The sequence below is a fragment of the Ursus arctos genome, unplaced genomic scaffold, assembly GCF_023065955.2.
Source record: "Ursus arctos isolate Adak ecotype North America unplaced genomic scaffold, UrsArc2.0 scaffold_21, whole genome shotgun sequence".
In the NCBI taxonomy this organism is placed as follows: domain Eukaryota; kingdom Metazoa; phylum Chordata; class Mammalia; order Carnivora; family Ursidae; genus Ursus; species Ursus arctos.
This window is the reverse complement of record NW_026622886.1, coordinates 17,487,444-17,514,266: the sequence shown is the minus strand read 5'-3', so window position 1 is coordinate 17,514,266 and position 26,823 is coordinate 17,487,444. Positions and strand designations below refer to the sequence as shown.

General features: G+C 38.3%; 1 protein-coding gene across 2 annotated transcripts in view; it reads left to right on the top strand.

Annotated features, from left to right (window-relative positions):
• CFAP54 (cilia and flagella associated protein 54) overlaps positions 1–26,823 on the top strand; it is a 293,191-nt gene that overhangs the window by 144,933 nt on the left and 121,435 nt on the right. Inside the window, exons 37-45 of one of the 2 annotated variants that reach the window (XM_044384508.3) lie at positions 1,922–2,145; positions 2,243–2,378; positions 6,304–6,412; positions 12,826–12,978; positions 14,945–15,139; positions 16,823–16,910; positions 17,219–17,425; positions 22,689–22,755; positions 24,971–25,153. In XM_044384508.3, the coding sequence (XP_044240443.2) occupies positions 1,922–2,145; positions 2,243–2,378; positions 6,304–6,412; positions 12,826–12,978; positions 14,945–15,139; positions 16,823–16,910; positions 17,219–17,425; positions 22,689–22,755; positions 24,971–25,153 (1,362 nt within the window). The remainder of the gene's footprint in view (positions 1–1,921; positions 2,146–2,242; positions 2,379–6,303; positions 6,413–12,825; positions 12,979–14,944; positions 15,140–16,822; positions 16,911–17,218; positions 17,426–22,688; positions 22,756–24,970; positions 25,154–26,823) is intronic. The other variant, XM_057316516.1, reaches the window with a different exon arrangement.

Sequence of the window (26,823 nt, the reverse complement as noted above, 5' to 3'; positions counted from 1 at the left end):
TTTCTTCTGTTAGGTGGGATTATATTATTGTGGTTATGTTTCTGTAAAAATAATTCTTGTCTTTTTAGAGACACGTGATGAAGTATTTATAGATCAATTAATATAATTTTGGGGATGTAATTCAAAATACTGGGGGAAGTAGGTATATGTACAGATGAAACCAAGTAAGTCCCAAAAGTCGATAATTGGTTGAAGCTGGTTGTGGGTACATAGGGCCTCACTATATTATTTTCTCTGCTTTTGTAAGAGTTAGAAATTTTCTTTAATAAAAAGTTTTTTTTTTTTAATTACACATGACCCATACTTAATCTTCAGAACATAAAGACTGGTCTTGACCATGCCAGAAACTTCACTTTCCATATGTTATTTTCATCCCCAAATGCCAGTGCTGTTTATTTCTCAAAATTGTTGGGTAATGTTGCCAAAATTAGGAAGTAAATAGGTAATACTTTTTTCCTTCTCTCTTGATGGTTGGAGATAAAATATCAGCTTTGTTGTTGATGAAAGCTATATTGGAAGGTATAGTAACCACAGAGGGTCCCTATCCTTCAACCCAGAGGTAAACTTACCATGTAGGCATAGGCATGAATAAGTGATAGCAGATATCCCTCTTCCTCAGGGATGGCTCAGGAAAGTTATTTCAGTTGGACCCAGGATATTTACCCATGTCTGAAGAAAGAACATGTCATCTTATAGGCAGGCAGGCTCTGACAGAGCAGTCACCTGGGAAGAGTTGAGTGAGGCAGGCTTGATTTCTTCTACACTGACCAAGAGGATTGAGTAAAGGCCAAGAGTGCCTCCACCTGGAACCCTGAGGTCAAAGAAATGGAGATAACCCCTTATGCAGCTCTGTGCTGCTGAAAGTCTTATTGTAGAATCAGTGGGTAGAGGGATGGAGCTCCTAACATCAATAAAATGGAAACTACCCTGTATTGAGTATGTCTCATGTGCCAGTGACTGTGCTAAGGAGGCAAATTCACAGAAGTCACTTATGGCACACCTGTTATTCACAGCTACACAAGACTGACTTGAGGCATTCATATTACATTGCACAGCCAAATGACTCCCTAGGTCTCTTCCAACCTCAAGGACCATGAATCTTGTTAGAGGTGTTTGTCCTCTACTTCTGTTGGTACCTTCCCTTCCCTATGCGTGGATTACCCTTAATAGTAAAACCAGCTTAAGAGGGGCTGGTCTTAAGTTACCAACTATTTCTTGGCTGCAACCTGGCTTATAGGTGGATCTAAGGGGTTTTGTTTGCCTTAAGAATTTCTAAGGATATACACAAATGCATCAGGGACTCCTGGGAAATGAATACATTAGTTACATAGTACCTCTAACTTAGGCAAAACCAGGGTTTTCCAGAAGATTTCCTCCTCTATAGGTTTGACCTTTGCATCAGGGAATTGGACTATTATGCCACAAACTGATGAATGTAACCAATGTATTATGGAAACTTAATAATTTGTATATACTAAAACCTATTCTTCAAAACTTTATCTTATTTGTTTAATATCCTTACTTACATAGGTAGTGACTGTGGACCAGTAAGTGTGGACCTCAGTCTGTCCTAATATGGTAATGACTAGCCATATGTGGCTATTTAAAGTTAAGTTTAAATTAATTAAAATTAAATGAAATTAAAAATCCAGTTGCAATGGTCATATTTCAATAGCTCCAGTATCCACACATGCTTGGTGGCTACTATATCAAGCAACACAGACATAGTACATTTCCATCATCATAGAAAGTTCTGTTAAATAGCAATGCTCAAGCTTTGATTTGCATAATAAAAACATTTAAATTTTTTAATCTTCAGTTCTTTTTCTGTTATATTTTCTATCACATTCAGTTTTCAGAAAAAAAAATGTGAGGTAAAATCTGAAAATACATACATTTTTTCCCCATATGCTACTTGCAGGTTATTGAAGAAAAAGGGGAGTTCAGCGTTCCAAGCTGCTACGGAAATATTAAAAATGATAATGGTGGTTCTAGCCTTGATTTTGAGCATATTTTAGATGATGTAAATGTGGTTGATTTGAAATGGATCCATAACTTTGTGTTGAAATCTCTGGAACTTTTATATCAAGTGGAAAAATGGGAAACACTGGTATCACTTGCTATCCAATTCAATACAATTTCACAGTAAGTATTGCCGTAAGGACAATTAAGAGTGATAAGCTTTCATTTAAAAAAATGCATTTTAACGTCTGCTTTTTAATGTATTTCTACCGCTCTCCAGTGAGAGATTCACAGAGCAAGTGACACCACTCCTGGTATATGCGCAGCGTCAGCTTCTTCTAAGAATATCCAAGTTCAATGGCCCAGATATTACCCAACAACCTTGTGCAAGATATGAGGCTGAATACAAAGAGAAGGTGAGTTTGGCTCTATTATTCAGGTAGTTGTGATTTTTGATGAGTGCACATATAAAATACAAAGATTTAGGGATCGGATAAATATTATTTTGACTTAGGCATTTATCATTCAAATCAACAAATGTTATTGAGAGCCTGCTATGTGCCAATATTTTCCAGGTACAGGGTAAACAAAAATTAAGTCCTTGTACATAGGAAACTTGCATTCAGGCCAGAGCCGGTATATTCATTAGGCACAGTGAGGACATTGTCTAGGGCCACAGAACTTTTAGAGGCCCACTAAATGTGTTAATTTTTTTTAATGTGAAGAAAAAAGTAACTTTTAGGTTGAAGAAAATGTTTTCATTTTTACTATTACTATATTTTATATTTATGCCAACTTAATCATACGATATAATTTTTAATAGTTTTTATGGAGGTGTGGGCCCATGAAAGTGAAAGTGTGTAAGGACCATGAAAGTCATGGTGCAGCTATGAGTTAGGTAGAGGAAAGGGAAGTAAATTCCTTCCTTTATTTATTTAATAAATGTGTATCAACTATCTAATATCAGAGCCATGGCATGCAGTTATATAGTTTGCATCCTAGCCCAGGGCCCCCAGTGTATGTGAAGACTGAAATCTAGTCCCACCTCCCACACCACTCTGTGTGCTTGTGGTGTTGGCGGCCACACAGTGAGGGCTCCTTTTTCTTCTCACAGAGGTTCCTTACAGCCCTTGCATATTCTTGCGTCCTGCATATTCTAACACAATGAGAATACAGTCTGAGTTCTTGCTTTGTGGAGTTTAATTTTAGAGGGGTAGAGGTAGGGCCAGATAATAACATGTAAACAGATACATGAACAGATTTATGATCATTATGAGCTCTCTGAAGAGAATAAAATGGGTCCATGCGTTAGAGATAAGTGGCGTGGGAGGTGGAAATTTGGAATCCCTCTTGGAAACGGTAACTTCTGTTGAAAAATGGCCAGCCATACATAAGAGAGGGCCTTCCAGCCCAAGGGAAGAACAAGGGCAAAAGCCGTGAAGTGGGACAGGAAGAAGGTCTGAGTGGCTGGAATGTCACAGACAGGGGAGAGGGTGAGAACGGGGGCTTTGCTTCTTCCTCTTCTCCCCAATGTCTTAATGTTACTTTGTTCTTGTCCTCCTGTCTTTATCCACATCCTCTCCCTTGGTGAGCTTATTCAGTCTGTGGCTCTAAGTACTGTCTTTATGATAATGACTTTTGAAATTACAGCTCCAGTCTAGACCTTTCTCCTGAATTCTGTGTTGACATGTAATTCCCTGTATCAGTCAGGGTTCAATTAGGGAAGCAGAACCAGTAAGATCTATTACCTATCTGTCTATCTATTTTTCTATCTGTCATATATCTATCAAGATTTATTTATTTATTTATTATTTAAAAAAAATATTTTATTTATTTATTAGAGAGAGACAGCCAGCGAGAGAGGGAACACAAGCAGGGGGAATGGGAGAGGAAGAAGCAGGCTCATAGCGGAGGAGCCTGATGTGGGGCTCAATCCCATAACGCCAGGATCACGCCCTGAGCCGAAGGCAGGCGCTTAACCGCTGTGCCACCCAGGCGCCCCTCTATCAAGATTTATTACAAGGAATTGGCTTATGTGATTGTGGGGGCTGGCCAGACAAGTCCAAAATTATAAGGTGGTTAGTCAAGATCATGGGCAGGAAGGAAACTCACAGGTGTGGCCAGAAGCTGTTATCCTTAGGCAGTCAGTGAGGGATGATCCAGTGAGTAGACCTGGATGCTGTTTGGAGTCTGGAGACCTCCAGCACATCAAGGACTCACTTGCTTAGGTCAGGCCCACTGAAGATAATCTCTTTAGTTTAAAGGAAATTTATTAGGGACTTTAATTAGTATCTGTGAAATCCCTTCATAGTAGCAGCTAGATTAGTGTTTGAATAGCTGAGATGAAGTGTGTATATGCTACAAAATGGATACTTCCCTCCCTTTTATACTCATAGTTTAGCCTAACCAAGTTGACCCATCAAAATCCATCATGCTGCCTAATCAACATGATCTCTTAGATGTCTAATACACTTCTGAAATTTAGTATATTTCAAACAAACCTGTTCTGACAAGTCTTCCCCACTTCAATTGATGACAACACTGTTCTCCTAGTTGCTCGGGCCAGATACCTTAGAGACCTCCCAGACTCCTTTCTTACTTTCATTACCCCACTTCAAATTGGTTATCAAATCTACCTTCAAAATGTATTCAGAACCTGACCACTTATCACTACCTCCACCACTCCTACTCTGATCCAAGCCCCTGCTATATTTGCTTGGGTTCATGCAATGACTTCCTAATTAATCATCTTGCTTCCAGCCTCCCTGAATCCGTGCCTCCAGCCTATAGTCTATTCTTAATGCAGCGGGTAGAATGACCCTTTAAAAACCTAAGTCAGATCATGTCATTCCCCCTCTTTAAACCCTATAGCAGCTTCCCATCTGATTCAGAGATAAGGTGAACATCCTTATCATGGCCTTAATGCCCCACACATTCCCTTGTGATCTCCAGTGACTCAACTCTCAGTACTCCCTTGCAGGTTTCAGCTGCTCTGTTCTTTAACACTTCCTGCCTTGGGATCCTCCCATTTGCTGCTCCCCTGCTTGGGTCGCTTCTCCCCCAAATATCCACACTGATTTTTTTCTCATCTTTTTTCTAGTCTTTGCTAAATGTCACTTTCTGTGTGAGGACTGTTCCCACTATCCTATATAAAATTATGTACCTGTTTGCTCTATTTCTCTCTATAGTATTTATAACTCTTTAATATACTCTATAATGTACTTCTCTATTTTCTTCATTATATTACTACTTCCTCTAGAATAAGTTCCATAAGAATAGGAACTTCTGTTTGCTTTGTCACTGTATTATCCTTGAGCTTGGAGTAGTGACTGACACATAATAAGTATTCAATTAAGATTTATTTAATGAAGCTGGGAGGTGGGAAGGACTAGGTAAAATAGGGCCTTATTAGGCTGCGGGAAGGAATTTACATTTTATTAGACTGTTTACATCTCATTGTACAAATACCTACAAGGGACAATAAAGAAGCAGCATCTACATCGGACTGAGATTCAGAGAGGTCTGTATTTTGAGAAATAGGTTAGTTTAAGGAATAGGAATGAGAAACAAAGGTTCTTAGACCTTTTTTTTTTTTTTTTTTTTTTTTAGAGAGAGAGAGGGAGAAAGCAGGTTCACCCACTAGCAGGGGAGGGGCAGAGGGAGAGGGAGAGAGAGAATCCAAAGCAGGCTCCATGCTCAGTGTGGAGCCTGATGCAGGGCTTGATCTCACAACCCTGAGATCGTGACCCAGGACGAAATCAAGAGTTGGATGCCTAACTGACTGAGCCACCCAGGTGTCTCAGTTCTTGTACCTTTAAAAAGAATTTCCTTTTATCTAAAATTTTTCTGATTTCAGGTATTTTATAATTTTAGGACTTAAGTATCTGTTGGAAAATAAATTTTTAAAATACTACAGAGGAAGTTAGTTCTGAAAAACTTCACTAGGGAAGTTTAAATTGCATTCATTATGAGTACGGTGGAAAAATCAGCCACTGGAAAAGCAGCCTATATTTTAGATATGTTTCAACTTGCATAATAGAAGATATATTTAGACTAGTGGATTTATAGAATATCAGAAAATCATATTCTAATTGCTCTACATAATTTGCCTAATGCTCCTCCAGCTGTGCTGAACAAAAGAAATATAAAAAGTCATGTGGCTGCTTTTTTTCCCTGAAAGTTGTCGTGATCGAGCGCTACTTTGCTAGCTTTTATTGTAGCATCGCTTTGTATTTCTTCTTTTTGACAAGTGAAAAGTAAGATAAACATTTTACGTAAGCCCAATTTTTAGCCATAAATGCCTGACCAAATAATATTTTGTTTTCCTTTTTCCTTTTTAAGATAACCTGCCGAAATTTCATTGGGAAGCAGCTCAAGATTAATCCTTCAACCAGTGAAGTGACAGATACAGAAAACTGCACAGATGTCCTGAAAAAGTTTATCTATTCAGGTTGGAACCATTTTAGCTGGGAGCTTTTTTAAAGCAAAGTTTGCTGTTGTGTTCTGCATGTGAGCTCTTCCATAATTAAAATGTTTGCGAAATCTATTTTGCAGGCTTATTGGACTGAAAAGAACCCATTTGATATTTACCATCTTATGTTGCTATAAATGTCAGATAAGGGGAATTAAAACATGTGTTTATTAGTTTAATATGTAAATTAAAGAAGGGAAAGAAAAAGAGAAAGGAAAATTATTTGAAAAAGAAGCATGGAAAAAGACTTTTGTACATTTTCCCGTTTTTATTTCACTTGGGAACTCTTCAAATTGACCTGTTGCTATTCTCTTTGAAGCTCTGTCTTGACTCTCATAATAACTCTCATTCCCATAACCAATGTAGATTTTTCTCCTATTGGCTCTATCATGGTTATGTTGTAGGTCTTTACACTAGAGCACAGGAGAAGACAAGAGGACATCATGGCTCCTTTGCTTCCAGCTGAGAAGCCCTCTTGGAATATTTTGGCAGTGTAGCTTATAGGATTGCAGCTATAGAATAAGATGAAAATGGAGGATAATGCTTTCTCTCAATTGCACTTGTCCTGTGCCTCTGATTCTGGTACAGGAAAGGAATGCAAATCTTCCCTTTGCCATGTTAGGATTCTTTCACTGATTTATCTGTTGATTTTATGTTATGTATGTGTGTAGGTATGTAATCATCTATTCCTTTATTGAGACAGTTAGGCAGCCATTCAGTCATTCCGCAAACATTTACTGAATGTCTACTGTGTGTTAAGTGCTGTACTGGGTACTGAGACTACAAAGAGACAAAGATTTATTGAGATTAAAGATTTGTTATCCTGGAATTTACAACCCATTGAAAGAGACTGATAAATAAACCAGACACTAAGGTATAGAGTGACAAGAGCTGTCATATTATGATTACCCCTCCTGTTTTCCACTGTAAGCAGTAGTAGTAAACAGCATCGCTGTGGAGAGACTGTGTAATTTGGCGGGGCTAAAGAAAAAAGGAAAAGGCAAAGCTGAGGTTAGAAAGGTTGGCAGGAGGGCCTTAGAAGGCAGGATAAAGAGATGCAGGTCTATCTGGAGGGCTGAAGGGAGCTAGTTATAAGGATTTAAAGAAGGTCAGTGAAATGATTGTATTTGCACTCTTGAAAGAACCTTAGGCAGCAGCGTGGGGAATCAATTGAAAGCATAGCACATGGAAGCAGAAGAGCAGCTACTCCTAACTTGTGCATTAAAGAGGTGGTGAAGCTCTGGACTTAGGCAAGGAGAATACAGGAGTAGACAGATATGAGAGAAGGGCCGAGGAAATCCCCAGGACTGTGTTCTATACTGGTTAGATGAGGATGGGAGGAACCCAAGATGCCTTGGTTTCTGGCCTGGGTGGCTAGATGGATATGATGTCTTCACTCTACAGGAAAACTGAAGGGAGGAACAGGTCAGAGAAAGTTACTTTGGAAGTACTGAGTTCGAGGTGCCAGGATGATAACTGAGTAAAACTATTCAATATATGGTTAGATAGACTGGTCAGGCATTCAGCAGAGATTTATATTTTCATCATCAATATATTGGTGGTGGTTGAAATCCGGGGCTTGTATAAGGTCACTCTGGGAGAGTTTTATGGAGTGTAGACCTGAGGATGGCCTCACTTTGGAAGCTGTGTCATTCAGCTATACAGTAGTAATAAACAACCCCCAAATCTCATTGCTTTCACACAAGGGCAAGTCCATTTTTTTGCTCACGCTACTGTGTTTGATGAGTTGAGTACTGACCTGCTGCTCATCATAGGTTGATGGAATCTCCATCTTGATGTAAGTTTCCATGATTGTTTCCAAGGCAAAAAGGAGAACATGAATTCACTCTCTAGAGGAGCCATACTGAGAGGCTAGGGCAGAAGGGAAGGAGAGAATTGGCCCATATACAGGAAGTTTATAGGTGGTAAGGACAGAAGTTGAAGGTATTCTCATTGGGTCCTGAAGATTTTCTTAACAAAGCAAGGGGTTGAGAGCATAGCCAAGGTTGCTAGGGTAGGAGATTTCAGGAGGAATGTGAAAGAGTGGCCTGGCCCCCGAGGGAAATAGAAAGGAGATAGAAGGGCTTCAGAGCAGCATAGAGGCTCCAGTTGAGGGAGTTGGTGACCTTGAAATTGTGAGTTTTACCACCAATGATAAATCAAATTATTCCCTCATATTCATTAAACAATGGAGTTCCAATCAGAGTGTGATTAATCCTGGTTATGTTCTTTTTTTCTTGATCACATCTGTCGAACCTCTGGAGATCTCTCGATTTGGGATCTACAGTTCAGAATGTGATTTATATTATCCCTTCCATCCTAAAAACAATGGGCAACAAATGTGAGAAAATGTGTCAAAAAAGCTTATTATCAAAAATGATGACTAGCACCTAAAGGGATAAGAAAAATATGCCTAGCATGTGTGACCAGTACGTCTTATAAGTGGAGGATGCAATATATACTTTGCCTTCTTGTTGTTAAAGCTACATTTGGAAAGGCAAGATGGCAGGTGGTGGGACAGAAAGGGAGGTAGGTCGGATCAGGTTACTGTGATGATTTGGGTTGATTCTCAATGGTGGTGGAGCTATAGTCAGTTAGAGCAATGACTACAGCAGAAATATTTGAATGGATAAAATCTAAAAAATATTGTAGTGGCAGTAATAATGAATTGGGCCACGCACTATATTGAGCCGATTGTAACCATTAGCTTTTTAAATTTTTACACTTCTAGGGGGTAGATGTTATGCTTACATTACAGATGAGAAAATTAAATGTTACTAGTAAGTAGGAGGACCTTGGTTCAAATCCTAGTCTGTCTGATTGCTTAGACTGTAAGTGCTCCACCAAACTACTTGACCTGTTCACCATTTGTCCTCTTTCAGGTTAGTCTCTCCTGTAAACTGATAGCACTCAGAAAAATTTTGCTATACATCAGTGGTCATGAGAGACAGATACTTTATTCTGACTTACTGTGATAGTATGGTAGTTTTTAGATGACCCTGTATATTACTTGTAAGTTTTACATTGAGCCATTATCATTAAAATCTTGGCATCCAACTTACAGCTCTTTATAAGACTCTAGGACCTCTGTGACTAGGAGCATATTTTGGCTCACGCTTTGGGGCTTATTTGACAAATTTTTAGGAGGGTGAATTTTTTTAGTGTCCTGAACTCAGATCATTAACATGTTTACAAGCATGATGGGTCTTAGGTATGTCATCATGACATGTTTGCAGTACCTTGGAAAGACCATGTGTACTTTTGCTGGTTTCCACACCAGATTGCTGCTTTAGAACATCATAGATTTTCTTTTGGCATAACAGCATTGGGCGGTAATGCTTGATACATTTAATTCTTCAGAACAGATATTGTAATGCTCCAGTGCCTATGAACATTTGGTGTTCTCATTATTTAACAGCATTCTATTCTCCCTCTAACTATTTAATAATGCATATGTACTTTGGTATAGTCTCTGTAGGATGTGGAGAAGTGAGAATACCTCACTTTATAGATTATTTTTTATATGGATGAGTAACTTGCCTGCATGTTAAACTTCACAGGGGAGATAACTATGAATATGCCTTTTATCGTAGCTGTTTTTGCATTCTGTCTAGGATCTGTTTCTTTAGTTTTGACCTTATTGGTATTTAAGTTATCTCTGATAGGGTTCTTCAGACTTCAGATATGTTGGAATTTCAACCTTTGGCAAGTGTGTTTTGTTACTGACTCTGGACTTTTGGATTGGTATGACCAATTGTATAGAAAGCAGCCCAAATTTTATAGTATTCCCTGGGATTCTTCCTTGGTGGACCCATCTCTCAGGAGTCATTGGTACTTCAGTTGTTTTGTTTTTTAAGATTTATTTATTTATTTTAGAGAGAGAGAGAGAGAGAGAGTGAGGGAGGGAGTGTGAGGGGAAGGGGCAGAGGGAGAGGGAGAGAGAATCCTCAAGCAGACTCCCTGCTGCGCTTAGTGTCCTATGTAGGGTTTGATCCCACGAGCATGAGATCATGACCTGAGCTGAAATCAAGAGTCAGAGGCTCAACCAACTGAGCCACCCAGGTGCCCTGGCATTCAGTTTTAATGAGTGCATTTGTACAATAAGAGACACAGTAATTCTTTTCTTTATTTTTCTCCTTCCTCCTTCTTTTCTTCCTTTTCTCCTCTTTCTCCTTCCTTCTCTTTCTTCCCCACCCTCCTCTTCTTCCTCCTCCTCCTCCTTCACCTTCTTCTTCTGACCTATTTCTAACTATTGAGGTTTTTAGTGCCTTTGAAATAGCTTCTTGAATTATTCATGAAAGTTTTCAGAGAGGAGCTCCCCTTGAGACAGAAGTAAGGCCAGGCCTCTGAAGCTAATGATACTTCTTCATTGCTTTCACTAGTTACCTTGTGTAGGTAGTCACAAAATCACCAGTAGAGTCCTAGTTAGACTACAAGAAAAAAGGTTTTATAAGGCTTGAAAAAAGGAAAAAAAAAAAAAAAACCAAAGTAAAATATAGTTTAGGAAAAATACAAGGAGGAATGATTTATAAGTGGATATTTGATAAAAAGTAGCAGGGTGATTTTATTCAGACCACACATTTTAAAGACTGCAAGCATCTCCTGTCTCTTCTGTCCTTTTGATTGCCTCCAAATACAATCATGCCTTTGTGGATTTTTATTCCAGAATGAAAGCTCTATGAGAGCAAGGAGTGTGTCTGTTTTGTTCACTTATATCTCTTCAGTGCCTAGCACAGCACCTAATACTAGTAAGTGCTCAATATATATTTTAAAAACACATGACTAACAGCCAGTGTATAGCCTCCATCTATTGGTTGCTTCACTATGCTGGACACTTTACACGCAGGTTAAAACAATAACCCTCGGAGGTAAATATTATCATCCCAATTTTAACAGAGTTTGAAAACTAAGGCTTAGAGAAGGTAACTGTCTCAAAATATTAATATGTGAGGGCTTCCACCTTCTGCCTTTTCCTTTGCTTTCTTCACTTCTTTCCCTGATCTCACTAAGGAGAAAAAGATAAAAGACAAGCTCATGAATTCTTGTAGGAAAAACAAAAACAGTGCAGAAGTCTTACCATCTTTAGGGCATTGTGCATAAGGGTGGGGGTGGGAGGAGTCGGGGCATGTCTTTTCTCCCTGTCTGGATCATGCAGGACTGTGCATGGGTAGAGGGGAATTAAGAGAGCAAGAGGGCGGGCGTAGGACAAAGTGGACAAGACAGTGAAATTGGTGGGAAGAAGAGAGCTCCTGGGGAGTTTATAAGAGCTTCTGTCACCTAACTATTTGATTCTCTTAAATGTGTGATAAGGCAAGTGTGTCAAGAGTGAACTTGCTGGGGGGACAAGTGCTTCTCTCAACATGACCATGTACCTGGTCTGACTAGAGCCTCCAAGATTTCTAGACATTTCAATCTGCATTGCAGTAGATTGAAAGATGTCTCTATGGCCATAGAAAGTAACTCTGCCACTAACTCTAACAGGACCTGCCTGGGCTCAAGAGGACCCCAGTCTTCTTCTCTCATTAACTTTTCTTAGGCTTATTTATGTCCTATTCTCAAAGGTCTCTGTACTCAAATTAGCAAGCCTCAAATCTGGGTCACTGCCAGTTACCCAAGATTTGATGCCCTCTGGCCAGCTATCTGGGAAAGGCACTCACAAGTTGCTATACTAGTCTCAAAGCTTCAGATTTTACAGGGGCCATTCACCTGTTCAACTTGTTGAAGGAATAAATTCCTATGTTATTTTATCTTTATTATCTGAAGCTTGTATTCGTTCTGTCTTGTACACTGTTTCATGGTGTGTGGCCGAAAATCTGCAGCCTGGTTACAGGGACTGCTACTTCCTCTCCAGGGACCTCGCGGCCAACCTCTGCCAACATCTCCTCTTTCCGCTCATTTTTCAGGACTGTTTTTAGTTCCACTCCCTTTTATGGCCTCATCTTCCTTTCCTCTGCATCCTCCAATATTAGAAACCTGTCTTTGCCTTCTTTTAAGAGAGCACTTACCCACCCAGGCTTCTTTGTTTCCTCCTTTCGTCTCTTTCCCAAGGCACCTCTGCTTTGAAGAGGCTGCTAAAAAGGAGTAGATTATTTCATCTTTTATGATCAGCAAAAGAAAAAGTAGGAGGCTTCATAAGGAAAATTGGCAAGATCTAAAGTTATTTGCATTTCATAGGAATCAAAAGTTTTCTAAGTTTTTTTTTTTTTTTTAAGAACTTTCAAATATACCACAGAAATTTGATCTGAACGTTGAAACACCTGCTGCAAACTTGGGGGCTTTGAATTTAGCAGCTTTAGTTTGGGACCAAGAAATTCTCTGAATTAGAGAGTCTTTTGCTACTAGTTGGCTTGCTGCAGCATTTCATCCCTCGTTACGCTTCTCTTTCTTTTCAGAATATAGTCACGCCAAAGAGCTCGTCTGTGTGCCCGTAGATGTGACGGATACTTTGAGATGTTTTAGAGAGACCCTGGAAAAATCCAAATATCATAACAGATCAATCCGACACAGCAGAAAATTGCTTTCATTACTCCTTGCCCAGACACAAGGTAAAATCCTTGCTCTGTATCCCTTGCTCTTTATTTATGGGGGGACACTACCTTGTGGATCTACCATATTCTGCCATAGGTCCCTTCTTTCCCCACTGACATGCCCACTCCCTCCTGCCCTTCACTTTCTTCTTCTTGTCTAGTGGATCACGTCTTCTCTCTCACACACGTCATTCCAACCAAAGACTGTGTCATTCATCTGCTTTGATGCTTTCTGTGAAATGAGCATACTCCCTTGAGTAGATACAAAAACAGTATTTGTTAATTTTTTGGTTCTGTACATCTACGTTCTCACCTATCTCTTTGCAAGTATGGTGCTATAGTCTTTTTAAAAATTTTTTCTCAAGTAGATGACTTGATTCATACTGACTAAACTAGAACCTATTACCAAAACCCCAGTTCATCAGTGTCAAGGAAACAGATGCATTTTAATTTAAGCATCAACAAGATTTCTTATTAATGTCATAGATTTTGGTCTTAGAGATTTCTTTTAGGTGAAAACAAGATATGCACTATCATTGGTTACATCACATTTATTTGTTTTCTTCCTTCACAACATTTACTGATTTGTGAACTCAATCAAAGCAGGGCTCTGAGTGGTTAAGTGATAACCCCAGAGAGGAAGAATATACTCAAATTTAGGTGGGGAAAAATCTTGAGTTATGTATGTTTGGGTTATTAAAAATTTGTTTAAAATCCTAATATATGTTTATGATCCTTTCTATTCAAATTTATTGGAATAATAAAAATAAGCTTAAAGAATAAACTTAAATTAAGAAACTTAAAATATTTTAAAGTTATGAAAAATAGATTTAAATGTAAACCTAAGATGCTACTACTCACTGAACTGATCTTTCAGAAATTTGAACAAATCTTGTTTTTCACAATCACTGACAGAAGTTTTATTTATGTATGTATATATGTATGTATGTATTTGCTGTTGTTGCTGCCCCTACTCACCCCAAAAAAGCTCTTGGTATGCCTTGTACCCACAGATTTTGTTGTATTGTCTATAGACTCATATTAAATTAGCTCTCTATATTATGTTTAAACTTCTTTCAGTTATGGCATATATTAATAATGGGTAAGGGCATGAATAAAAAAAGCAAATATAATTCCTAAGAATGGATTATACTGGTTCACCCTGAATCTCACCTGGTATTAAAATATTCTCAGCAGTTTATCCCCAGTCCTTGGGCTGCAGACTTCAAACTCCACATTAGCTTCTCTTCCTCTGCAGCTTTTGACTACTTCCCGTAGAATAGTTTTCCTTTTTTTCTTGTGTGTTCTCTGATCTTATAAAGAGACCGATTCTTTCCCACTTTCCCCCCTTAGGTCAGAACTAACTATGTGTTGCTTCTATCCCAGAGGTCTCTGCCCCAGAGGCAGACTAACATCTGACTGTTGGAAGCCCTTAAAAAAAGGCAAACCCAAACCATGTAACTTCCAGCAATCCTCACGAGAAGCAAGGCATTATCTCAACATTAGTTTCTGGCACACTGCCCCTCTGAAGTGTTCTTTATGAAATAATGGGTATAGAGCCCATCCACACATACCTGAGCTCCTCAGAAATGATGTTAGATACTAAATTTAAGGAAACAATGTCCCTCAAACTGCAAAGAAATGTCAGCTATACACAGAGTTGTTCTTTTTTCTCCTCACGCATTTCTTCTACCTTTCCCCTCCTCATCACCTCCCCTTCTATGTCCTTTTTAAATATCTTTTTTGGGGTGCCTGGGTGGCTAAACTCAGGCGGTTAAGCGTCCAACTGTTGATTTTGGCTCAGGTCATGATCTCAGGGTTGAGAGAGAGAACCTGCATGAGGCTCCACATTGGTTGCAGAGCCTGCTCAAGATTCTCTCTCTCCCTCTGCCCCCCCACCCCTCCTCCACTTGTTCTCGTGCGCGCTCTCTCTCTAAAAAAAGTAAATAAATAAATAAATTTCTTTTTTTCCCCATGAATTTAGGAGATAAAGGAGGAATAAACAATTCGAAATTTAGTACTGGAAAGGTGGAATTTTGCCTGGGGACAGAAGAGATGCATATGCCAACACCCCCCAGTCTCTCTCAGGAACACTTCAGAGTTTTCAGTTCAGTGGAGAAAAGTAAACTTCCCTATTCGCAACTGGGACTCGTAATTTCCTCTTATTATGAAACTATTGGTAAGATTCATTCATTATATATTCATTTTCAGGAGGATCTCGCACATTAATGTTGAGATTGCCTTTGGGCCGGAAATGCCACCTTAAAAAGCCAGATGAAATAGCTTGAACATAGAATCTTATAGGCAGTGCCAGGGCAGGGTTGGGACAAGATTCTTCCAGCCTCTCCCATTCTCCACTCTCCCAGCCTGGGCTGTCAGCATGGTGAGGTTCTAGGCCCGTCTTCTGCTCATCCTCCTTTGAATGAATCTGTGAACCACTTGTTGGAATGTGGCCACGGCTGTGTTCTTTTGCTCTGCCCTAGCTGATCCCACTTTTCTTGTCTTTTTTGAGTTGGCTTTTCTACAAATTCAGCAGTATATACTCAATCCATGTTGTAGACCCAACATCCCCCTTTTTTATAACGGACATTTAATAATTCCCCCCTTTACTCCCTGAAATAAAATGTATATTTAATACAGTCTCTCTATACATGTTATTTAATACAATAAATATGAAGCTCTAAATATAAAATTAAGGATAAATAATATTTTTTATAATAAAACAATCTATTTGTGGTTGTGGCATTTAACTGCTCAAGCACTAGAAAGTCTAGTGAAGCAATCAGATGCTCATATCCTGTGTGTCGAATCACCATGAACATTATGGCTACAAATGCAGATGGAAACAGCTTTAATGCATTGGTGCCGCAAGTACTATCAGCACTGTTAATTTTAGTGACAATGTTTTTCTAAAATGGCAAATAAATCTAGGTGCAGTACAGAGTAAAGGACTATAGTGAGTGTTTGCTTTTCTGGAAAATTCAGAGAATTTTGAAAACATGCAAAAATGTCCTTCATGTAAAATGAAATTAGAGGTTAGATTCAGACAATTATAAACAGGTTTCTCACCTTTTTCTTCACTGTGGGAGAAGCTTCTGTGTGTTACAGGCTGTCCAGTGTCTCTGGTCTTCACCGACAAAATGCCAGAGGATGCCCCATTGTGACAACTAACAAAACCCTCCTCAGATTTCTAAAATACCCTGTAGGAGTCAGGAGTGCCCTCATTAAAAACCACTGCCTTGTTGGTTAGGTTTTGTTTGGTTTGTTTTTGCTAGACATCTCTGAATTTATGCATTTATCAGAACCCCCCCTCCCCGCAAAATTCAGATGCTATTAAAGATGTGCTTTTTTTGCATTTGGTAAAGGAGAAATCTGATAAGCTGTGATCTTGCCCCCTCCCTGCTTAAAAACAAACGCTTCGAGGCTTCCCATCTGCTATGGAATAATGTCCACATTTCTCCACCAGGCATTCAGACACCTCCATAATCCTATCACTCTCTCCTTCACACTCCCAAGAAAACCACAGGCCAGCCACCCACATCATGTCCATATATACCCCACCCTTTCTCCCTAGCACGCCTCTTCTGAATTTCTCTTCGACACCACCTCCCCCTGCCTGACTCTTATTCCGCTCTCTCCATGTTTCCTATCGCTTAGATCCAACCTCTTCCTCCGCTATGTTCAGGTAGAATGCCATTTGCTCTCTTTCTGTATATGTATCAGGAGACCTGCGAAGGCAGTGTTAGCTTGCAGTTTGCTTATCTACACAGTTGAGGAATGACGCAGTTTAAATATCCTTGAGAATATGAGGAAGATATTTTCTAGGGACTGACATTTCTTCTTCTACTTGATTAAAATACAGATGTTCTCCAAGTCAGCCATCAAAGAAGTCTTAAAGTTCAGGCATTGCATGAACTCGGAAGCCTTCTCGTCTTTGCCGAAAAGAAAAGGTAGATTTTTTAGGAGTCAGTGGAACAAGGGAAAACTTTTTTTGTTGTTTGTTGGAAAGCATTTTTAAGTATTATGAAAAAAAAAATGTTCTTCATAAATTTTAGTTCTTCGATAATATTCCATTGCTACATTTTATTCACCAAAGGCTACCTGAGCGAAACAGTTATGAGCAGTAAATGGTATAGCTTCATTCTCTAACATTTTAATTAAAATGCTTCTTCAATGCATTTGCTTCCTCTTTTGGAAGATGGATTGAATAATATAGATCTTGAAAAACTTGCTGCTTGATGCTCTGTTTCTCTTTTAGGGCTGCTTTTAGATGTTGGTGTCAAGCTCTTGATGACATATTCAAAAAAGAAGATGTGCTGTATACGTGGAAAGAGTTTGGTACCTCACTCACCAATGCCACCAACAGCTCACCTCCAGGTTCCAAAGATTATAGTGAGGAGTTTCTGTCAAAAGTTGGCATTTGGGGATGTTTGCAAGGAGCGGTCATAGCAGCCAAGATAGCACAGTGAGTGTGGCAATGTAGTGAGCTTCCCTTTGTGCGGTACCCACTGTGCCATGTAGGGCGCCATGCCTGAGACACACGGGATTCTTGGACAGCTATGTCCATATTGTACAAAACTATACAGTTTACATATTTGTGATGTTTGTTGTCTATGGCCGTCTCCTCTCCCTCCTCTCTCTATCTATGGCCCTCATCCCCACCCCCGGAATGTGGGCCTCATACAGGCACAGATCTTGGCTTGTTCACCAGTGTGTCCCGAGTGTCTGGCGTGGAGTTGGCATTTAATTACTGCTTGTGGAATGAACGAGTGAGTGAGTGAAGGGTTGGTATGGGATCAAGAATAACGGTGTGAAGGCGGGCCAACCTGGGCCCAATTCAAGGATCTCCTACTAACTCTGGGACCCTTGGCTCACTGCTCATTCTCTCTGAGCCTCATTGTTCTCATCTGTAAACTGTGGTGGCGAGAATTACATGACATACTTTATTAGTTTGCTACAGTTGCCATAACAAATGATTTGTTTGTAGGGAATTTATTGTCTCACAGTTCTGGAGGCTTGAATTCTTAGATCAGGATGTTGGCAGGTTTGGTTTCTACAGAGCAGAGGCCTCTCTGCTTGTAGATGGCTGTCTTCTTGCTGGTCTTCCCTCCGTGCATGTCTGTGTCCTAATCTCCTCTTCTTACAAGGACATATTGAATTAGGGCCCACCTTAGTAACCTCATTATAATCTAATTACCTCTTTAAAGGCCCTATCTTAGTCACATTCTGAGGTTATTGGGGGTTAGGACTCCAATGTATGAATTGGGGGGGCATAATTTAGGTCATAACGTATACCGACTAGTTTCCTGTTCTGTAATAAATCACCACAAAATTTGTGGCTTAAAACAACACAGGTTTATTATGTTACAGTTTTGGGGGTCAGAAGTCCTAAAATCAGTGCCTTGGCAGGGTTGTGCTGTCCTCTGAAGGCTCTAGGGAAGAATCTTTTTCCTGGTGTTTTCCAGCTTCTGGAGGCCTCCTACACTCCTCAGCTCATGGTTCCGTGCTCTATCTTTGGAATCGACAGCCTATTATCTTCCTCTTTCACTCTCCTCTGCTTCTGTGTTCATCTCTCCTTCTCTTAGTGACTCGCCTGCCTTTCTCTGAGACCATTGTGATTACATTGAACCTAACCTTAATTTTAATCACATCTGCAGTCCTTTTTTTGCCATGTAAAGCAACATATTCATAGGTTTGGGGTATTAGGATATGGGTATCTTTGGCAGGGGTTTGGGAGCATTATTCAGCCTACCACACATAATATATGTGAAAGTCTGTCACAGTGTCTTTTTTTCTTTTCTTTTTAAAAATTTATTGTTTTTTAAACTTTTTATATTAAAAATTTTTTTTAAATTTAAATTCAATTAATTAACATATAATGTATTATTAGTTTCAGATGTAGAGGTCAGTGATTCATCAGTCTTATATAATACTCAGTGCTCATTACATCACGTGCCTTCCTTAATGTCCATCACCCAGTTACGTCATCACCCCCCTCCCCTCCAGCAACCCTCAGTTTGTTTCCTAAGATTAAGAATCACTTATGGTTTGTTTCCCTCTCTGATTTTGTCTTGTTTTGTTTTTCCTCTCTTCCCCTATGATCCTCTGTTCTGTTTCTTAAATTTCACATATGAGTGAGATCATATGATAATTGCCTTTCTTTGATTGACTTATTTCGCTTAGCATAATACCCTCTAGTTCCATCCACATCATTGCAAACGGCAAGATTTCATTTTTTTGTTGGCTGAGTAGTATTCCAGTGTGTGTGTGTGTGTGTGTGTGTGTGTGTGTGGTGTGTGTGTATACCACTCTTCTTTATCCATTCATCTGCTCATCAACATCTCAGCTCTTTCCATACTTTGGCTATTATGGACATTGCTGCTATAAACACTGGGGTGCAGGTGTCCCTTTGGATCACTACATTTATATCTTTGGAGTAAATACCTAGTAGTGCAATTGCTGGGTCAGAGGGTAGCTCTATTTTTAACTTTTTGAGGAACTTCCATACTGTTTTCGAGAGTGGCTCTAGAGCTTGCATTTCCACCAACAGTATAAGAGGGTTCCCCTTTCTCCACGTCTTTGCCAACATCTGTCATTTCCTGACTTGTTAATTTTAGCCATTCTGATCAGTGTAAGGTGGTATCTCATTGTGGTTTTGATTTGTATTTCCCTGATGCCAAGTGAAGTGTGGAGCATTTTTTCATGTGTCTGTTGGCTATTTGGATGTCTTCTTTGGAGAAATATCTGTTCATGTCTTCTGCCCATTTCTCGATTGGATTATTTGTTCTTTGGGTATTGAGTTTGATAAGTTCTTTATAAATTTTGGAAAAGAGCCCTTTATCTGATGAGACATTTGCCAGTATCTTCTCCCATTCCCTCGGTTGTCTTTTGGTTTTGTCGACTGTTTCCTTTGCTGTGCAGAAGCTTTTTATCTTGATGAAATCCCAAAAGTTCATTATTGCCTTTGTTTCCCTTGCCTTTGAAAATGTGTCTAGCAAGAGGTTCCTGTGGCTGAGGTCACAGAGGTTGCTGCCTGTGTTTTCCTCTACGATTTTGATGGATTCTTGTTACACATTTAGGTCTTTCATCCATTTTGAGTCTATTTTTGTGTATGGTGTGAGAAAATGGTCCATTTTCATTCTTTTGCATGTGGCTGTCCAATTTTCCCAATGCCATTTGTTGAAGAGTCTGTCTTTTTTCCACTGGATATTCTTTCCTGTTTTGTCGAAGATTAGTTGATCAGAGTTGAAAGTCCATTCCTGGGTTCTCTATTCTGTTCCATTGATCTATGTGTCTGTCCTAAGAGGGAAGTATATAGCAATACAAGCCTTTCTCAAGAAACAAAAAGGTCTCAAATACACAACCTAACCTTACACCTAAGGGAGCTGGAGAACAAACAGCAAATAAAGCCTAAACCCAACAGTAGAAGAGAAGTAATAAAGATTAGAGCAGAAATCAATGAAATAGTAGCCAAAAGAACATTAAAACAGATCAACGAAACTAGGAGTTGGTTCTTTGAAAGAATTGATAAGATTGATAAACCCCTGTCCAGACTTATCAAAAAGAAAAGAGAAAGGACCCAAATAAATAAAATCATGAATGAAAGAGGAGAGATCACAACCAACACTGAAGAAATACAAACAATTATAAGAACATATTATGAGCAACTATATGCCAACAAATTAGGCAATCTGGAAGAAATGGATGCATCCCTAGAAACATATAAACTACCAAAACTGAAACAGGAAGCAGTAGAAAACCTGAACAGATCTATAACCAGCAAGGAAATTGAAGCAGTAATCAAAAATCTCCCAACAAACAAGAGTCCAGGGCCAGATGCTTCCCAGGGGAATTCTACCAAGCAATGAAAGAAGAACTAATAGCTATTCTTCTGAAGCAGTTTCAAAAAATAGAAATAGAAGGAGAACTTCTAGCTTATTCTATGAGGCCAGCATTACCTTGATTCCAAAACCAGGCAAAGAGACACCAAAAAGGAGGGTTACAGACCAATATCCCTCATGAACATGGATGCCAAAATTCTCACCAAGATACTAGCCAATAGAATCCAACAATACATTAAAAGGATTATTCACCATGACCAAGTGGGATTTATTCCTGGGCTGCAAGGGTGTTTCAACATCTGTAGATCAATCAATGTGATATACTACATTAATAAAAGAAAGGACAAGAGCCATATGATCCTCTCAATTAATGCAGAAAAAGCATTTGACAAAATTCAGCATCCTTTCTTGATTAAAACTCTTCACATTGTAGGGATAGAGGGAACATACCTCAATATAAAAGCCATATACGAAAAGCCCACAGCAAATATCATTCTCAATGGGGAAAACTGAGAGCTTTTCCCCTAAGGTCAGGAACACAACAGGGATGTCTGCTTTCACCACTGTTGTTCAACACAGTACTAATAGTCCTAGCCTCAGCAATCAGACAACAAAAATAAATAAAAGGCATTCAAATTGGCAATGAAGAAGTCAAACTCTCTCTTCACAGATGACATACTTTATGTGGAAAACTGAAAAGACTCCATCCCCAAATTAGTAGAACTCATACAGCAATTCAGCAAAGTGGCAGAATATAAAAATCAATGTACAGAAATCAGTTGCATTTCTATACACTAACAATGAGACAGAAAGAGAAATTAAGAAGTCAATCCCATTTACAATTGGTCCAAAAACATAAGATACCTAGGAATAAACCTAACCAAAGAGGTATAAAATCTGCACTCAGAGAACTATAGAACACTCATGAGAGAAATTGAGGAAGACACAAAGAAATAGAAAGAACATTCCGTGCTGATGAATTGGAAAAACAAATATTGTTAAAATGTCTATGCTATCTAGAGCAATCTATATATTCAATGCAATCGCTATCAAAATATCATCAACTTTTTTTCACAGAGTTGAAACAAATGATCCTAAAATTTGTATGGAACCAGAAAAGACCCCAAATAGGCAAAAGAATGTTGAAAAAGAAAACCAAAACTGGTGGCATCACCATTCTGGACTTCAAGTTCTATTACAAAGCTGTCATCAGCAAGACATAGGGTACTGGCACAAAAACAATACATAGATCAATGTCACAGTGTCTTATACATAGTTAGCACCGACAGATAGCTTAAAGACTTGACTAATGTGAGAAATTTAAAAAGTGTGGAAGGAGTAGAGGTATAGTTTTCTTTCACCTTTCCATTAGTTTATCTATAGGGTGTGGTGGGCAAAAATATGCATGGTATCTTGATCTATAGAGAAAATTTAGATTTTTCTATATATGGAAAAAATTCTAGAAGGAAATTAGCCAAAATGTTACTAGTAATCATGTTTAGGTGGTAGTCTTTTTTTTTTTAATAATAATTTTTTATTATGTTACGTTAGTCACCATGCACATGCAGTACATCATTAGGTTTTGATGTAATGCTCCATGATTCATTATTTGAGTGTAACACCCAGTGCACCATGCAATACGTGCCCTTCTTAATACCCATCACCAGCCTATCCCATGAGAGACTAGGTGCTAGTCTTAATAGTGATATTTCATTTTGTTTTTTCTGTTTTTTCTGTGTTCTAGATCTTATATAAGTGTGTAACACTTTTAGAATCACAAAGTCTATTTTAATTTTGGAAAATCTATGAGTATTGGAGATGTATTTATATAACATTATTATTGGAAAATTGTCCATGAATCCATTTCTTTTTGTTGTACTTATTTAGATTTATTATGATCTCAGAGGTTGACAAGAGAACCAACTGTTGCATTTTGTCTGCATTACTCTTTCAGGTAACACTTTATGTATATCTTTTTTTTTTTTTTTTAAGATTTTATTTATTTATTCGACAGAGATAGAGACAGCCAGCGAGAGAGGGAACACAAGCAGGGGGAGTGGGAGAGAAAGAAGCAGGCTCATAGCAGAAGAGCCTGATGTGGGGCTCGATCCCATAACGCCAGGATCACGCCCTGAGCTGAAGGCAGACGCTTAACCGCTGTGCCACCCAGGCGCCCCTATGTACATCTTCTGACAGTAGTCACCATTCAGTCAGAAAAAAAAAAAGTGTGGTGGTTTATCATAGTCAGAAAACTCACAGGTAGGAAAAGAGCACGGACTTTGATGAGATATCATGAGTCCATCTTTCCTTCACTAGCTGAAGGTAGCATTTTCCCCTTGATTATTCAGCAGACTCTCTTTCTTCTTTAGACTCTGGAAGGAGTTTTGCAGATAAGGAAACTGAGTCTCTCATCATTAGTAAGACTGTGTTGCTAATGAGCTGCGAAGCCAGTCTGTTTGACTCCACATGGTGGCCTTCGATTACCTTATCTCTAAATAAAGTTTTGCTCGATTGCACAATGTGAAGTACACCATATAATGAAAGCAAGAAATAAGCTTAAGACTACAGAAGTAGAGTGTTGGCAGCTCTTAGAATTTTGGTTTAACTTCACTGAAGAAGAAAAGAGCTTTTATCTGAAATACAAGACATTTTGAGATACAGGGATGTAGCCAGGGGCCTTTGCAACCTACTAAAGGTTCTGTTTACCTTAAAGGGTGGACACCCGTGTTCTCTGTATCAGAGGTGTCTGAAAGCTTATGAAATCTGGATAGATAAGCTCTCTGGAAAGCCTTTTCTGGATGAAGGCCAGACTTTTCACTTTTCTTATGTTCCATGCACATCTTGCCTGTGCTTTAAAGAGAGGAGATAGAAGAGGCAAGAGTGCAAAGGGAATGATAATCTGATACTGACTCCTTATATTGCATACTTTACTGTCTGATACTGCTTGTTCTTGAAGATAATGCTGTTAATGTTTTAGAAAATAAGCAATTTTAAAAAAACTAAATTTTTGCGGGGTGCCTGGGTGGCGCAGTCATTAAGCGTCTGCCTTCGGCTCAGGGTATGATCCCGGAGTCCTGGGATCGAGCCCCACATCAGGCTCCTCTGCTAGGAGCCTGCTTCTTCCTCTCCCACTCCCCCTGCTTGTGTTCCCTCTCTCGCTGGCTGTCTCTATCTCTGTCAAATAAATAAATAAAATCCTAAAAAAAAAACAACTAAATTTTTGCTTACTTTGGGCATAATGTTTTAGTAATACTGCACCTTAAATAAAACCTGGTAGGATTTATTTTAAAAGCTTAATTTTTTTAATGATTTTAAAGCAGATTTGTAAAATTAAAAATTTGAACAACTGCATAGTATTTTAGAGTAGGTACCTTATAACTTTAATGAGCAATCTGATTAAAATTCTTTTCTGATATATACATTAAAATAATTTTGTAATGCATGTCATTAGTTAATGTTAATTATTTAGGATAAGATCAGAAAAACTCCTAAATGTAAAATTTGATTTTGTGTATCAATCTTATTTCCCAACATCGAATACGATGTTGGTCATATAAATTACCTAAGAAATATTGGCAAAATTAAACAACTCATCTTTTTACTTAATTCAATTAAAAATTCAGAATTAACTCTGCTTGATTTAGACTTCTGAAATCATTTGTTATCTCCTCTACTTATAGGTTGGTATAGTGGGAAGAGCATAGATTTTTTTTTTTTATTTAAATAGATGTGACTTTGAATCTTCTTTCTGCCACCATTAGCTGTGTGACCTCATATAAGTTAATTGTTTAAGCCTCAATTATATTATTTGTGAGGTAATAATCCTTCCCTCTAGGGGTAGGTTAAATGAGGATTAAATGAGGTAGTGTTTATAAAGAATTTACCAATAGTGTCCAACACAAAATTAACCCCAACAAATGATAATATAATGATAATTTCTTCTGCAGATAGTAAGTATACAACTACCATGGATTTTAAAAGGCCCATATTGAGTGATAGAAGCATTTGGAACTATAATGATAATATTAATGATAAGTACCATTTATTACAAGGTACAATGTGCTAGGCATATGCTAAGCACTTTAGGAAGTAATATGTATACTTATCTTTTTGTTTTGGTGTTGCAAATGCAACTTATAGCTCTTCATTTCATCTGTTTTCATTTTCAGGGTTTGCTTAGAACCACACTTCCACACCCCAAAGCTGAACATTGCTATGCTCAGTATGAAATCACTCAGCTTCTCCCAGGCATCGAGCTCTTCTCAGACAGATACAGGGCTGACATTTGCTCTGTAGTTGCAAGTCTGTATTATGTTATACGTGAACTGCACTATGCTAAGCAAAATCTAACAGTAAGTCATTTGTAAAATAAACAAATCTTAATTCGCTGTGGTATTTTTGCCTTATACCTTAAACCTTTCAAATTTTGCTAATGTTCTCTTGGCTGGTCTTGTTTAACTCTTAAACGCTAGATTCAGGATTCTTACCTATACTGCAAAATAAAATATATTAATTAATATTCCTTCTTTGACATCATTATTTGCACTGCATTTTGGATGCAAAGTCAATGTCTGTTTGATTTTGTTCTCTTTTTGCTCTATTACTTTATCTTTTTTCTTCCTTCTTAAGACAGTTGGAGAAATTGAATATTTCACTGGTCTCAAAGAGAGGAATCTAGTACACATGTAACTCACTGCATTAAGTCATGCAGGTCATATCAGTACCCAAACTATGAGAGTATTTCTTTGTTGAGATAAATTGATCTTTGTGTCTCTTGTCTTCTCCCTGTGAACAACAGATTCAAACTGTGAAATAAAAGACAAATACTTCTTAATATCCAAAGATATTCAAAACCTCATACAATTCTCTTCCTTTGGGGAAATAAATCGCAGTATATATCATAAATTTGAAGTTGGTTACATTTAAAAAATAAATCAGTATGTTCTACCTATTGGTCATTTTATATTTTTCTCCTTTATTTTGTTTTTCCTCTTTTCTTCCTATATGCTATTTCCTCTACATTTGTGTCTCTCCCCCACCATGTTTGCTTCTTAATACCTATTCTTTCTTTTTTTGGTTCTTTCCTTTTCTTCCATAATTTTCATACCTACTTTCTTTTTCCCCCTTGCATATTGTTTACTATTCTCTTGTTCTAATTCATTCTCTCTCCTTATATTGAAAAGATTTATTGTCCCCTGATATGAGTTGTTAAATTATAAAGCCATGTGTTAAAGTGAAGAGATTGATAAATGCTTTTAACACTTGGCATATTTGGCAAGAAATTTTTTTATTAGAAAAAGATAACAAAATGGTGCTCCTCTCATTGTTAAGGGGATTCATTTCTGGATTTAGAAAATAGTTCTATCCCCTGGGTAACCTTTAGCTGCCTAGTCATATTCATATATAATACATATCACTGTATTGGAAAAGAAATGAGACTTTTTTTCTCTGAAGCTTAAGAAATTGAGAACATTTTTCTGAATAATTGAGCAATTGGCAGCAATAAAGTGGTATGTTTTTATTTCTCACTAAAGAAAAGAAACAATCTCAAAGGTAATAGCCAACTCTTATTGCTTTGTGCTGCATTAATTGTAGAAAAAGATATTGTGTTATGTTTGTAATGCATAATTGTAGAAAAATGTATTATGTTTGAAATCATTTAAGACCAGTTCTAAACCATTTAAAAAGCTGTTGCTGTCAGCAGCTGCCAGTTGACTGACAATTAGAGGTTCCTTAACTGAACTTGCAAGATGTAAACAGTTTCTATTTTGTGTTACACTACCCTCCAGAAGAAGCCCAGTGGGTAAGGAGACTGCTGTCACATACAGAACTTGCTAGGAGACCCATTGCTGTGGGATCACGGGAAATAGTTTGCTAAATAATGGGGATCCCAATACTCCTCCGTGCTCTATCTCCCTTTAACAGGGAAAGGCCCAATTGTAGGAACCAAGCTTGGTTTTCAGTTGAGATCAGAAGCTGTTCAGAAGTCTAGGCAAACACCTATCCCCTCAACACCTGACTC